The sequence below is a fragment of the Chelmon rostratus genome, chromosome 2 (genome assembly GCF_017976325.1).
Source record: "Chelmon rostratus isolate fCheRos1 chromosome 2, fCheRos1.pri, whole genome shotgun sequence".
Classification (NCBI taxonomy): domain Eukaryota; kingdom Metazoa; phylum Chordata; class Actinopteri; order Chaetodontiformes; family Chaetodontidae; genus Chelmon; species Chelmon rostratus.
The window spans coordinates 27051783-27066975 of record NC_055659.1 but is presented as its reverse complement, the minus strand read 5'-3'; the positions used below and the strand labels follow the sequence as shown (position 1 = coordinate 27066975).

General features: G+C 41.1%; 1 protein-coding gene across 2 annotated transcripts; it reads left to right on the top strand.

Moving 5' to 3' along the window:
- Positions 1 to 232: 232 nt before the first annotated feature.
- On the top strand, positions 233 to 14303 carry txnrd3 (thioredoxin reductase 3). Of its 2 annotated transcripts, none has more exons than XM_041950601.1 (17): positions 233 to 356; positions 465 to 630; positions 1317 to 1377; positions 2643 to 2752; positions 3847 to 3954; positions 4209 to 4281; positions 4359 to 4478; positions 4622 to 4764; positions 5070 to 5185; positions 5884 to 6109; positions 6705 to 6797; positions 8042 to 8118; positions 9704 to 9860; positions 10269 to 10376; positions 11248 to 11343; positions 11462 to 11596; positions 13064 to 14303. In XM_041950601.1, exons 2-17 carry the CDS (start codon positions 514 to 516, stop codon positions 13124 to 13126), a joined length of 1803 nt encoding a protein of 600 aa, XP_041806535.1. In that variant the 5' UTR covers positions 233 to 356; positions 465 to 513; the 3' UTR covers positions 13127 to 14303. The 2 variants fall into 2 exon arrangements, with proteins under 2 accessions (XP_041806535.1, XP_041806526.1); XM_041950592.1 differs by having other exon boundaries at positions 233 to 372.
- Positions 14304 to 15193: the final 890 nt, after the last annotated feature.

Here is a 15193-nt window from a genome sequence, read left to right as displayed (position 1 = left end):
GACCCCATATATCTGTTATCATCGTCGTGACTACTATGAGGTCTATATTTGTATGTAAATACGAGTCTATTTAAATACTTTGGTTTTATAAAGAATATTCCTGGGGAATAATAGTCGTGTGCTTTTACGGCATGTAAGTGGGAAACCCTGTGACGCTTTTGTAGGTATGTACGTTTTGGAGCACGTGTTTGGCCGTGCGGGCGGAGTTCTTCTTGTTCTCAATGATGAGCGACGGAAAATGCGGTGCACAAGGTGACTCTGACCGAGTGCACCCAAAGTAGCGAGACAAGAGGAGGTAAACGACGTTTGGCGCGGTCGGGAGAGTAGCTGCTGGCAGCAGGAGGAGAGGAACCGAGGTTCAGCTGCTTTCTGGTATTTTCTCTCGGAGAAAGTACCGAGACACAGTCGTACATTTACTAGGAGAGAACTGGTTGGTTTCATTTGGGTTTTTCCTCATTCTCTAGTCAGCCTATCGAAGCTTGCCCTGCCCAGGCAGACGGAAATACCTTCAAAATGCCTCCCGTCGAAAATGACAACGGGAAGACTGAACTCAAATCTCGGATACAGCAGCTCATTGACTCCAATCAAGTGATTGTTTTCAGTAAAAGCTACTGTCCGTATTGTGTTAAGGTAAGGTATTCATTTTGTTGAAGGGGGACACTTGACTAATGCCGGCCGAAAACTTCCATCTTCTTCCGCGAAGTACACCGGCTTGGTCTAATTGCTGGCCTGCCCTTGCTGCGTTCAGTCAGGCTGCGGCTTCGGTTCGGCGGAGGCTGAATACTGGACAAGTTATGTTAGTAAAATCACACTAAATATCTATGTCGAGCCGTTCAACAGCATTGACCTCAGGTTGACACTCGACGGAAATAATAGCAGCTTAGATCAGAAACGCGTTAGCCGCTTAATGTAGTCGCACGTCTTAAACAAGTTAGTTACATCCATACGTAAATAACCAGACCGCAAGTAACGTTATAAGACGTACTGTGAGTACGCCTGATGCTTACAAAGCGGCACTTGTTTCTGTAAAGTTCCCACTGTTATAATTTGGTTTCTTGTAGCTGAAGTACGTCTACTCTACCGCAACATGTTGCACACAGAGGAGGTTAGCCAACAACATGATTACAAGATTTTACTGAAACAGATGTTTCCTAATCAATTTACATGATTACATGTCGAGTATTTCACTACAGTTTTAGGGAATTTTTCATAGTTGAAAGGTTTTTCAGCTAAAATTGGTGTCTTGTGTATTTGGAGAATATGTAGCTTGTAACTGAGGAAATTGACCTGTTTGTCCTCATCTCTGTCTTTTGCAGGTGAAAGACTTGTTCAAAGAGCTGAAAGTCGAGTGTAATGTGGTGGAGCTGGACCTCATCGGTAAGATGTTCAATTTGCAAAGAGATATCATCTTTGGTATAATGTTCGTGATTTTATGGTGCTGAAATTGGCAGCATCTGTACTTACATTTAAAAAAAAAATTGTACAGTGGTAGCATTTTACCCCACCTATTTACTATTTATAAGCGGTACATAATCATTGAATAAATGTTTATGTAAATGATGTGTTTGTTAATTTATTTGTTAGCAACTATAACCCATGAATGAAGGCTGCTATATAAACCTAAAATGAACGGTGTGAAAGTAAAACTCAGCTGTAATAATATGAAATATGTCTTCATAGAAGAAGTTGAGAAATACAGTACATTAACAAATACAAATGTCCTTATGTCTGCGTACAACTACATTATAGTGTGGTACAAACTACACACAATTTTCTGCTTATACATTTGAGATTGTTTTCCTGCATTGCACAGGATGGATGTTGTTTTAGCCCAGACTGTGCAGTGGACTTCCTTTGCAGCAACACAAAACCTGCTGAGTCACTCACCTACGATATCTTGGCCTCCTGCCATATCTCTGCAAACTCCAACCTCTCTGCTCCGGGGTTATTTCTGTCACAGTCTCAGCTGTATGTTGACGGTAGTATATAGGGATGTTGAGGATTAATCATCGTAAAAAGATCAAACTTGACAGAATATAACATTAAAGGTTAAGTTAGTCACATTCACATTGTGTAAGACAGACTCAAAGATGGAAAAGTGTATTTCCACTGCTAGTGCAGTGTATGATTTTGACCAACATGTTAGCATCAACGTGTCACTGCTGGTGGCCAAAACTGATACAATGTTACACTTCCCATCACTACATCAGATAGTAGTCTATATTCTACCATGGCTGTGGAAAATTGATTGGCTGATTGTCTGTCATATGATTGTCTAAGATCATATGACAGGATGCCTCAAGCAAAGGTCAACTTAACCCAGGTCTGACTGGCTAAACTGGCTATATGCAAACTTTTAAAAAGTAGGTCCATGGTGTTCATGATACGTGCACAGAAAGAGAGTTGGAGGTTTGCTGATACAGAAAATGATGGATGGCATGTAAACATTTCATCTTATACCATGCTTCCCCTTATATTTGCATATACTATTTTCAGTTTCTCAGTACGGTGTTACGCTGGGCAAAGATTCAAAACAAGTACATAATGCAGAGGTAGTACGACTATTTCCTGTATTGAAGGAATAGTTGGTATTCAACAACCTTGTGAACTTGCACTAACACAGCATTAACCCTTCTGTCCAGAGGATGGAACCAACTACCAGGAGATGCTGCTTGAGATGACTGGACAGAAAACTGTTCCTAATGTCTTCATCAACAAGACGCACATTGGGGGCTGTGACAAAACACTGCAGGTGAGGAACAAATATGTGTAAAGTAACTGTTTTGTAGGGATTTGTTCTTCTCTGTTGAAAGTCTTGGGTTATACATCCTTGTAGATGTTGCCTATCTCCTCGTTACACGATTGCCGTGAAATGTTACTCAACTAAGTGGCTTGGTCAGATGCTAGAAACTGTGTACAAAAGAAAAACAGAATACTCACAGACCCTCGTCACAGCAGATGTAGCGTAGAAGGAAGGGGTTTATCCAAAAACATCCAAGTGTGCCCAGAGGTCATTCATCCGATCTGCAATGCAAGTTCCTCGTGAGCAAATACTGGAAACATGAGAAAATGGCGACGGTGATATTGCCTTCTGAGTTGTCTTAATGCAGGAAGATGGTGAGCTTGGTGAAGGGAACTCTTATTTCATCTTTGTATACATAGTGTCATGCATAGACTGTGTTAAAATGCAATTTCACCTGTTCACAGATTTAGTGTGTTGATTGGGACAGTACAGTGACTTTTCCATTTGAGTTTAACCATTGCAAGCTATTAGCTCTTTTCTGTTACGGGAACTTCACAGTCTGTAACCTGGAGCTTCCATATCCTGAATCTGTAGAACCCTTAAGGTCTTGGTTTTAAGTTCTACTTTGTTTTCCACTGTGTTTTACAAACCAGAACATTTCAGATAGACATTGATCTTCTTGAGATCTTTTTTTCTTAAAAAAAAATATAACAGTGTAGCGGCAGGTCATCTTGCCCCACTCCTAAGTGGAGGAAATATCTCACTCCTGGGAGTGAGATATTTACAGAAGAACCAACACTACTTGAAAGTTACTGGAAAGTTTTGCCTGTGTATTGAAACAAACTTCCTTTGTTTGACCTGTGTTAATAATTGTGCTCTTTGCTGTGTTGCAAACCAGTTGTTTCATTCCTTCCACTGAGAGTGGCTGGAACTTGGATTTAGTACGACATCCTTAGAAGTGCTGAAATGTAGGTTCAGAGTGGGCCGGATACAGTGCAAACAAAAGCTGAACCTGTGACTGTGGCTACACCCGACACACTCACTACACGATCAATGTACATAAGTGTTATATTGATGCAACATTGTGTTAATGTTTCTGTCAGGCTCATAAAGACGGCAGCCTGCAGCAGCTATTAAGCGGAGAAAATGAAGCTTATGACTATGACCTGATCGTCATCGGAGGGGGATCTGGAGGTCTTGCCTGCTCAAAGGTGAAGGAATTAAATGTAACACATTCACAGTGTTACCTGTTGAAGTTTTATAGCAGTGGATGTTGCTGTGTTGTGCAATTTTGTGGTTTGCACAAAATAAGAATGAAACTAAAGCTTATGTTGTAATACTGTAATCAGTAACCACAGTTATGTTCCAGACATTAACCGTTTCCACTTACATACAGACTCAGACACTTATTGGTAAACTACAGGTTTGTGTAACGTTGTGGTAACGTTGGCTCTGCTGACAACAGGAAGCTTCTGTGTTGGGAAAGAAGGTCATGGTACTGGACTATGTTGTGCCCACGCCAAAGGGAACCTCATGGGGTATGAATCTTCCACTTTCAGACACATGTGATGCAGTATTTATTTAGATCTAATTCAGTTTCTGCTGTGGCGATCAGGTCTCGGTGGAACATGTGTGAACGTGGGCTGCATTCCCAAGAAGCTGATGCACCAGACGGCCTTGCTGGGCACAGCCATGCAGGACGCACGCAAGTTCGGCTGGGAGTTTGAAGAGACAGGTGAGGCCTCCGGGCACAGACCCAGAAGGTCACGAAGGGGGGACATCGCACCAGCTTGCTGTGGTAAATCAGAGGCAAGCCATGTCACCAGTCACTTGTTGTCTTTCCACTGATTCCACTGATGGCCATCTGTCTGTACGCAGTGAAACACAACTGGGACACGATGAAGACGGCGGTGAACAACTACATTGGCTCACTGAACTGGGGCTACAGGGTGGCACTGAGAGACAAGAATGTCAACTATGTCAATGCCTATGCAGAGTTCATTGAACCACACAAAATCAAGGTGAATAAATGTTTGTGATATAAAGGGACTTTCACTGTACTTGTACAGATCACTAATCTTGATAAGCTTTCTGCTCTGAAATGGTGTCTAACATGTCGTGGCAACTGATCTTTTTGTTTTCTTTGTCGTGTCGTTTCTTACTTATCATTAGATCGCTCGCCACAACCAAAGCAAACTCAAGATATTTCAAAACATCCTGCACATGACTGATGAATATACTCTGCTTTATGAGTCAGTCAAAATTGCATGTCATTGCTGTGTGTTCCTTGTAGCGCCTGCTTCATCAAGTTTGTATTTTCTTACAGGCAACAAACAAACGTGGGAAGGAGACATTTTACACAGCAGCTAAGTTTATCTTAGCTACAGGCGAGAGGCCTCGCTACCTTGGCATTCCTGGAGACAAGGAGTACTGCATCACCAGGTGAGAGCACAGTGGCAGCTACATGGTGGCTCTAACACCACCAGCCCAACCTAATGACATGCTGTGGTAGTGGAGGCCCCATCCAGAACTCTTTTTTTTTTTTTTTTTTTTTTTTTTTTTAAGACCAGAAAGTGGGTTCAGCAGATGTCTGAAGTGGTGTGTCATGCCATAGTGTTTGATCTCTGAAAACACAAACACACCCTTTAATGATGGGGACTCTTGTATCCTCCCCAGGTGGCTGTGCCTCAAGACATCCACTAATCTCCCAGCTGTCTAAATGTTGTGTAAGATTATCCTCAGGTGTCTTTGGTGATTATGCTGCTGTTCTGGCAACCCGCACATGGTTTCATACTGCTTACTTAATTCCACAAAGCCTCAAGCCGAAGGTTGTTGTGTGACATAAGGCACAAGCCCAGCCCGGGCACTTATGGATGGACAATATTTTGTATTGTGCACTATATCTCATACAGGATATACTGTGTGTAGACGTATTTGTCCTTTTCAGGATAGGCCATTTAGTCTGGAAAAGGGGGAATGTCACAATGGAAGTGTGCGGCTCGTGTTATTTTTCTCTGCGTGCCATAATCGCCAAGAAGCAAATAGACATTTGAGAGGCCATTAACTAAAGAGCACTGAGCTTCATGTTTCACCCCTACTCTGTTTGATCTCCTGTGTATCTGTCTGGGTTTGTCCACCAGTGACGACCTCTTCTCGCTGTCTTACTGTCCGGGAAGGACCCTGGTGATCGGGGCGTCATACGTGGCTCTGGAGTGCGGGGGTTTCCTAGCCGGCCTGGGTCTCGATGTCACCATCATGGTCCGGTCCATCCTGCTCAGAGGCTTCGATCAGGACATGGCCAACCGTGCCGGAGAACACATGGAGGAGCACGGTGTAAAGTTCCTCCGAAAATATGTCCCTGTAAAGGTGAGTGTTGACTAGAGTGCTGCGTGGTAAGTGAAAGTGCTGCCTCAACTAAAGCACTGTCAGTGTAAAGCATCCTTGTTTCAATATGGCTTGCTGCAGTGGAAATGGGTGTGGCCCTTCAAAATGACAGCATATGCTAATAGGTCACATTTTTTAATTGGACAATTTAAAGAAAGATTTAGATTTTTTTTTTTAAACAATTTCGTGTTACTTAATATCCAAGGGTGAAGCAGCTTTTCCTAAAATACAACACCACCCTGCCATCCACAGCCTCTGTTCAGTGCCTGTTCGGTGAGGAAAGCAACACGGTCACCTCACAGAGAAACTCTTGACGACCATTTCGAAAGCATTCAGCATCATGTGCACTTGGTCACTGAGCGATTACTCCCAGCGACTCTCTGCCTCTCTCACCGCCTTTTAATTGATGCAGAACTAAACCATGTTGTGCTAAGGCAATAGGTTGTCAGCAGACTTTGATAGGTGTGTAGCTCTATGGTGGCAGATTTTTTGTCACACCTAAGAAAGACAGCAGAAAGACATGACACAAGCACAAAGATTTTCTTTTCTCTGACGTCCCTGTGTCTGTGTGTGTCAGGTAGAGGAGCTGGAAGCAGGCACTCCTGGCAGGCTGAAGGTGACAGCCAAGTCCACAGAAACTGATGAGATCATCGAGGGAGAGTACAACACCGTATGTACCGATCCGTTTGTTCTTCTGTAGTTCTCCCATCTGTTCCTGGTGTTACTGAGGAATACCATCAACATGACCTGTGATGCTGCGGAATCCTAACGTGTTTAATATTAAATAAACGAAAAAAGACATGAAACAAATAATCACATAAATAAATTGTGGGAAATAGATAAATTGGCCAACAATTTTTGAAATAACTGAAATTATTAAAACTCAGCTCTTTATTCAGAAATGTTGCTTCATATTTCTTGTTTTATACTGGGAATCTAGGGTTTCATTACATACATTGTTTTTTCAAATTGTTTTTATTTCATGATGGGTAATATTATTGCTCTGGCAGACCAATCATTGCTGGTTGTCATAAAAGGCACCGTGACTGTTTACGCTGTCTCTTCTTTTTGATGCTGAATAATTACCAAGCTCACCACCCTTACTAGCTTTATTAAGCTCTTGCTCTCGCTAACAGTAGCTAATCAGCTAAATCTGGTAGCATTTTATTGAGCTTTCATGCTTCAGAGGCAGGTGACATAAGATTGACCGAAAGGTGAGAAGGCACTGACTACACTACTGTCACTACTATACTGAGTGACATTATGAAATAGACAGCAGCATGACATAAAAGTGTTACTGGGGATAAATAAAAACAGACTTTTGAAGAAAGAGCATTTTGAAATAGAAGCTTGTAATGTAAAACACTAATGAAGTTTTATAAAGCTATATTATGGTGAGAATAATTGATGAAATAACATTTAATAATAATGAGTTGATTTTTAATAATTCAGAAATAGTTTATCTATAGATTTTGCACAATTTATTCATATGACTATTTAATATTGAACACCTTGTCCTGTCATAATTTTGTTGGTTCATGGCTTATTGGCCATACCTGCACAGGTGTAGATGTGATTTTACAGACTGATATAATTTGATCTTTGAAAATTTCAGATGAAAAATCAAAGTTAACCACCGGGTTTTGGTGCCTCAAAAAGCAAGTGAGCTGCCGTGTTGTTCAGCTCCCACATAGGGTAGATACAAAACAGTGTTAAAGGAAAATGATCTGTGAAAATCAATTTAGAAGTTGATATGTTGCAGTAGATTTTTCTTTTCTCTTCTTTCCACTCCTTGTTTTTTATCTCCAGCCTATATTTAGCCATTCGTGTGCAATTAAAATACCAGCAACTTCCCTGCAGGAAATGATCTGCGACCTTCATTTAAACTTAACCACCCTCTTCCTTGTTCTTCAGGTGTTGATAGCAGTGGGCCGAGATGCATGCACAGACAAGATTGGCCTGGATAAGGCAGGGGTCAAAGTCAACCCCAAGTAAGTTTATAGTTTATTATCTCATTGATTCCTCCCCCTCCTTGCATAAGTTCGTCTCACTAGATGAGGCGGCCTGTGCCTTTAAGACTCGTGGTACAGTCATGGTGATTCAGCAGTTCTTGCCATCCCATGGCTCTCTGCAGGGGTGGTGTGTGAGTGTGTTGGGGGATTTGATAGGGGGAGAGGAGCGGTGTCTTGTTAGTCCCTGCACAGTGTATCAGAAGCATAAAGTTGATTATGTAAATGTAAGAGCCTGTCAGACTGGTGTCATCATGTTGTGTTATCTGCTCTTCTTTGAGTAGACTCAGTTGCGTTAATGTCATCCGTCAGTACGTTTCTTGTTGTCCCTTTTGTCCGCCCAGTTATAATTTCAGAGCTGAAGTTAAAATACTAGAGTTGTAGTTAAAATAATCTTGTAAAGTTGTATTTTTTTCAGTTTATTATTTAATCCAATAATGTGCAGCCTTTTTTTCTGAGGGTGTTGTCTCTCCCCTATTTTGTGAATGACTGAATGGCTCAGCCTATGAGCCCAACAGGGATTAAGACAGCATGAGGCCAGCTTAAAAGAGCACTGGGTGAGTCATATGCCCCAGTCTTATGACCTAAGTAGTATTCAGATGAAGTCGACACACAGTCAGAGGGCCACTGGGTTCAGGGGCCGACAGCAGGTTTGATTGTTCTGCTGCTGTACAGTGTAGAAAATAACATGGCTTACAGTTTTTCCATTCTGGCCGACATGACTTTCTTCCTTGTCCGCTGCATTGATAAAGGGGTTGTTTTGGTCCTTTGGCCAAATACCTAGTTTACCTATCGATACCCAAGATATTTAGAATAATTTGGAATAAATAGTGAGTACAGATTATTAATCAAAATCCAAATGGTTTCCATTTAGTAGGTGAAAAATATGTACCATATTTTCCGCACTATAAGGCGCACTGGATTTTAACGCGCACCTTCAATGAATGGCCTATTTTAAAACTTTTTTCATATAGGGCACACCGCATTATAAGGCGCATAGACAGAAACTACTGTACTGTGGTGTCTGGGGTTGTGTTATGCATCCACAAGATCAGGGGTTGGCAACCCGCGGCTCTTTCATCCCTCTGATGCGGCTCCTAAAAATAATTAATGAGCATTTAATTAAAATGTATTTTATTTTAGTTCGTTCGTTTTGAAACAAACACCGCGCGCGCTCACAGATGACAGCTTACGATCCTGCGTAAAGATGCAGCTGATGGCGCACAGCGCTGATGTGCAGACGCTGTGCGCTGAGGTTCAGGAGCAGAAATCACATTAACCGCATTTGATTAATATTTTAATTGCCTATTATTTAGCATATATTCATATTTTTTCATTGATCGGTGAAACAGTCATTTTATTATTCAGGCTGACAGCTGACTATTGATCCATATAAAAGGTGCATCGGATTATAAGGCACACTGTCTGTTTTTGAGAAAATTAAAGGCTTTTAGGTGCACCTTATAGTGCGGAAAATACGGTAATTTTACTCTACCAACAAGGCAGTAAAAATTTAAATTAAGTCTGGTTTGTTCGTCCTCACTGACCCGTCTGTGCCATCCTCCAGGAATGGAAAAATTCCTGTGAATGATGAAGAGCAGACCAATGTGCCCCACATCTACGCCATTGGAGACATTCTGGAAGGCAAGTGGGAGCTGACACCTGTAGCCATCCAGGCTGGCAAGCTGCTGGCTCGACGCCTCTTTGGGGGCGCTAAACTAAAGGTACATCGACAAAAAAGATACTTAACACTTTAGACCTGCAAATGATCTGATTTCCTGTTGGCATGTTGGATTTTAACGTAATAGCAACAAGGAGGAAACTTGAAGCAAACTTAGAGCTGTTTACTGGAAGGTTTAGGTAAAGCACCTAGAAATTCCCAGTCCCACTTGTCACACAGGTAGTCTCCATTAAACTGATTTTATCATGTTCAAAAACAACTACATTGCCGCACAGGTGATGATGTAGGTGTGCCAAAGTAAAAGAGGTGAATATTTGACCATTTTTGTGCCTTTTATTTGTACTTAATTTAGGTTGTAGAATTAGTTTTCAGTTTGAAACAAGTCTTTTTCTGGTGTGGAGACAACATGCAGCTTCATATACCGAACAATTAATCGTCTGTGTTTGTGCAGTGTGACTACATCAACGTTCCCACCACTGTCTTCACCCCACTGGAGTACGGCGCCTGTGGTCTGTCAGAAGAGAGAGCCACTGAGCTCTACGGGCAGGACAACATCGAGGTAACACACACAACACACAGAGTGACACAGTCATCTCAATAATTTATTGACCATCTGGTTGAGGTGACTGTGAACACTGCGGCAGGCTGGAATAAGAGTTCTACATTGTCATTCATCTAGACATGTAATACTGTGATATACTAGTAGCCTAGAAATTTCTACTCAATTTGAAACCTCTATGCAGTCATACAAGCTGAGGTGTGCTCAATGAGTATTTGGATCCTTAAGTAAAAGTAAAAATACCACACTGTTAAAGTACTCTGTGGCAAGTAAAAATTTTGTATTGAAAGTAGTACTTAGTAAGTAAAAGTATGTAAATGCAAACGGGAAAATGTACTTGTACTCAATGTAGAAAAATGTCCCCTTTGTTTATTATTATTTTATATGATTGTTACTATTATTATTACTCATGCATTAACGTAAAAGCAGGATTTTACTGTTATAGTTGGTTTCGGTGGAACAAATTTTTAGCTATTTTGTATAGTACTGCAACTAATCATGCTGGATGGATTTGAGTTTGCCTTTCAACAGTTAAAAAATCTGTCCGATCAGTTTTTGTCTGCGGTTTCCTTCTAGTTGCTGCCTGCAGCTTGAATGTGCCTGTTATTATTTAGTAACCTTCACTTCTACTTGTTTGTGCTTGCGAGTTTGTCAATGTGCCAACAAGAAAATATGTGTGGTATTAGTACACAATTCTACTGTAATATGAGCTCCTCAATCTGTTCAGACAAACAAAACAAAAAATTCCTCTTTGTTTTTAATGTTTAAGGTTCAGGACATGTTTGAATTGTAATGTTATTCATTGCTTATGTAATGTAGCTAGTTGCACACTATAATAGAGCATCACTGTGTTTGTGGTCTCTATGTTCAGGTGTACCACAGTCTGTTGTGGCCTCTGGAGTTCACTGTGCCCGGCAGAGACAACAACAAATGCTACGCCAAGATCATCTGCAATAAATTGGACAGCGTAAGATTATTTCTACTTTCACAGTGTTGGATCAGCTCTGAACCTGAAGCAGCCAGCAACTCGTACCCTCGCTGTGTCACATGAATGATCGTGTTTTGTTGTTACTGCCACGCTCTAGGATCGAGTCATCGGGTTCCACTATCTGGGTCCAAATGCTGGGGAGGTGACGCAGGGCTTTGGTGCAGCAATGAAATGTGGTGCCACCAAGGAGCAGCTGGACAGCACCATCGGCATCCACCCAACCTGTGCTGAGGTAAGAAGTCAGCTCTGTCATTACATGCCAGGTTTCATTTAGACTTTATTGTCTTGTCTTTGTCCATCCCTGTAGTGGTCTGCAGCCTGGATTGATTCGGTCTGTTCACTTTTGTCAAATTCTAGTTTATAGTCAAGTGAGAGTCAGATTGACTTCTGAGTCAACTATGTCAAACTATGACTGACTATCTGGAGAAATGTGTCATTTTCTAGAACATTTTACTGTGAAAAATTCAGTAATTATGTCTAATAATAGACATGGCAGTAGCATAAAATCTCAGTGCTTGTTGATGTGGCAGTACTCAGTACTTCTGCTGACTCATCAGAGTCAGGCTCAGGATAGTTTCTTTGTGCAGACCAAAACGACTGAGGATGTCCTCACTACTCTATATTTCCAGCAGGTTACTGCACTCTGTAAAACTCTTTACTCTTCTCATTACTCTCTCCACAACACTGTAAGAAAATCACAAATTACTCGTCAAGTTTTCCTCTTTTCTTTTTGTCTGATCAGCATGTGTCACTGCGTTCGCATGCACATTAGTATCCTGGTTACTATGATTTTGGCGTATCCTGGATATGTGTTGCACATGTAGGCATCTCATCCTCTTTGAGCAGGAAATTGGCAAATTCTGCACAGCAAAATACTTTTTTAGCAGTAAAACCATGCAACAAACATGTTGAACTCAAACAGAAAACTGTTTGTATGAAGATTTGCACTTTCCATATAGAACACATGGTCCAAAACAGTGAAAAACATCTAAATCAGTCTGCACTTGGAACAGCTTTGCCACGGTCATGAACCTTTGCTTTGGGGAAATATTTCCTGCCTTGTAACTTGTCTACTTTTTCAGTCTAATTCTGTGTGAACGATGTCTCTGTGCCTGACACAGATTTGATCAGAATACATGAAACATGGCAGCCACAGGCAATGGCTTAAAGTCTTAGCAAGTCTGTTTTAAGAGGCCTGAGTTTCTTTTTATCATGTCGTGGAGGAGCGTTTTAATCATGTTTTGCTGACCTTAAGACAAATTAATATTTTCATTGATATCTTTTCTGTCTACCATCATACAAGCTGTGCATTAATTAGCTTAATTAAAGACCTCAACATTATGCACTCATTATGTTAATGTAGTTGTAGTGATAATTGCAGCACATTAAGATGCTCAATTATCTGTTGTTCGTGTTTACTTGAATTTCCATTTTGTAACAGAGCATGGCCACATATCTTGTCCTCAGATTAATGCAAGACACTTACAGGACAATACAATCATGTTATGGCCATGTCTTAGTTTGAGATTCTTTTATTGAACTATAGTTCTAAACACCAAAATGCAATGTACACCCAAAAACTCGTTTTGACCAGTGAGTTGTGTGTTTTTGAATTGGTAAAGTCCAGGTACAGATAGCCTGTAAAAGCTGCATGATAAAGATGAGGTGCCTGACGAGTGTTCTTCCCTGAATCCTTTAGATCTTTACCACTTTGGAGGTGACCAAGAACTCCGGTGGAAGCATCACCCAGGCCGGCTGCTGAGGTTAAACCCTGCTCGTTTAGCGGGCTGCTCTCGTATCAGACTGTCCTATCATCCCCTCTCTTCTTAGTTCCCAGCCAACCTTTAAGCTCAGCGTCACCTCCAGCCGCTCAGTTTTCAGGGCAGTTGTTTCTCAGGACAAAGCTAACACCATGGCCGGCGTCTGAATCGGTGAAAGCACTCATTCAGGCTGGCTGGGAGCTAAGAGGTGACTGACAGAAGCCAGAGACGAGGATGTGTGAGTCTCTAGGTCTGGCTGGGGTAGTTTGATATGAGCGCAGCCTGCTGAACAGCGGGGTTACTCTGCTGATTTTTTTTTTTTCTGGGCTTCACCAGTGTGTCCTTCTCAGAGGAGCACCAACACACACACACGCTGCCATTGGGTACGTGAGTGTTTTGGAGCTGTTTGTGACGTCCTGGCCCGTAACCTGAAATACTGAGGTGGGCAAGGACCGATGTCCCTCTGCAGAAGTGCCCGGTAGTGGTCCTAATTCTTCGTCCAACCCCCAAGTTCAAACACTTCTCATTCATCCTCAGTGTACAGATAACGTACAGACTAAAATTGACAGATTTAAATTGGCACACGGTCAGGATTTGAATAGATGCATGGCTCTGAACTCTGATCCAGCTTGTGACGGAAACTTATTATTTAACCAAGTGTTTGTGTGTGTGTGTAAATTAAATGTCATCATGTCTCCTTAGTTGAGCCTTCTTCATCCGCACATTCCTCCTACCAGGTCTTTACACCAAACTGAGGTGTATACATGTTGCTGTCAATATTTGTCTTTGCTGTGTGGAGGCACCAGGGCTTTCTGCCTTAAAGAGAACTCTCTACCAAAGCGTTTATCTAAACAAGTCTGCAGAGATATCAAGAGCTGCCAAATGTACATCTTTCAAACCCTGATGTGCTGCAACACTGTAGGATAGAACTGAATGGAAAATACAACCTGAATTGTACTGGATGTTCTTTCAAAAACATCCCAAGGTATTATTCAGTTAATTTAATGTTTGTTTGTTGGATCTTGCTGTTTGCCTCTGCGTTATGTGTATGTAAAATATATCTTTCTTCTTGCTGCTGTCAGTGAGTGGCATTGGTCATCTGTATAAACGACTTGTTTTGTTGGTGTCAAACCACTGTAGATTACTTCTCTCGAGATTTAATAAAGGATGAATTCACCATTAGTTTTGTCAGACTCTTTCACTTTCAGATCGACCTTCAGCCATAAACTCAGACTTTCAGAGAAGCCTGTTCATCACTTTCCTGAATAAAAACTTGAATGATAGGGTTACCATCTAATATTTTCTAATTATAGCCAAGTATTAGTCATACATATTCAATTTAGCTATAAAGGTCATCTAGTGTGTTTTATAATAGAACATGTGATGCTTTATGTGTTTTATTGGACCAACTGGATGGCTACAGTTTTTCCGATTTACAATCACAATTAAGTTTTCCATTCATCCTTTTGACAGTTGCAACACAAATTTCTGAATTATGGATGATAGTTTTGATTTTCTACGTGAGACAGTTCATTTCAGATTCTGGTAATTAACCAACAGTTAATGTAAATGTGCTGTTTGTATTAACAGTTGTAATACTCAAGTTTTTTTTAATGTATTTTTACATTACAAATATGTAGACTTTACATGCACTCCAACCCTCTGCATTGTCCTGTATGTAGCCCAATATTAAATTGTTCAATGCTAAATAAAGAAAAGTTTATGAAATAAATGCATTGTGCAAAATATTTCAATGAGCCGATATACTGTGAAATTATTTAAATTCAATTACTGTTACGAAGCTTCAAAACGCCCTCTTTCCCAGTGACTTGTTTTCTCTCTTAATGTTACTCTCGATGACAGTGGTGTTCTCACCAGTCACCGCCCCCTCACCTGTTGGCCAATCACATGCTCCTGCCTCTGATGGCAGGCTCAGCATGTGCTACCAAAACTGATTAGCTCCTGTTAGCTAAAGCAACAACAATGTCAGAATTATTCTGAATTAACTATCCACATGCTGCTGCTGCTGACCTCGCATTTTATATAGTGTATAAAGGCTGCTACCATGC

Excerpts from the sequence above, each read along its gene's own strand:
- txnrd3 (XM_041950601.1), top strand. The coding sequence starts at position 514 with ATGCCTCCCGTCGAAAATGACAACGGGAAGACTGAACTCAAATCTCGG. Across the intron at positions 1,378-2,642 it reads GGTGGAGCTGGACCTCATCG|AGGATGGAACCAACTACCAG; the intron begins GTAAGATGTTCA and ends CCTTCTGTCCAG. Across the intron at positions 8,119-9,703 it reads GGGGTCAAAGTCAACCCCAA|GAATGGAAAAATTCCTGTGA; the intron begins GTAAGTTTATAG and ends GCCATCCTCCAG.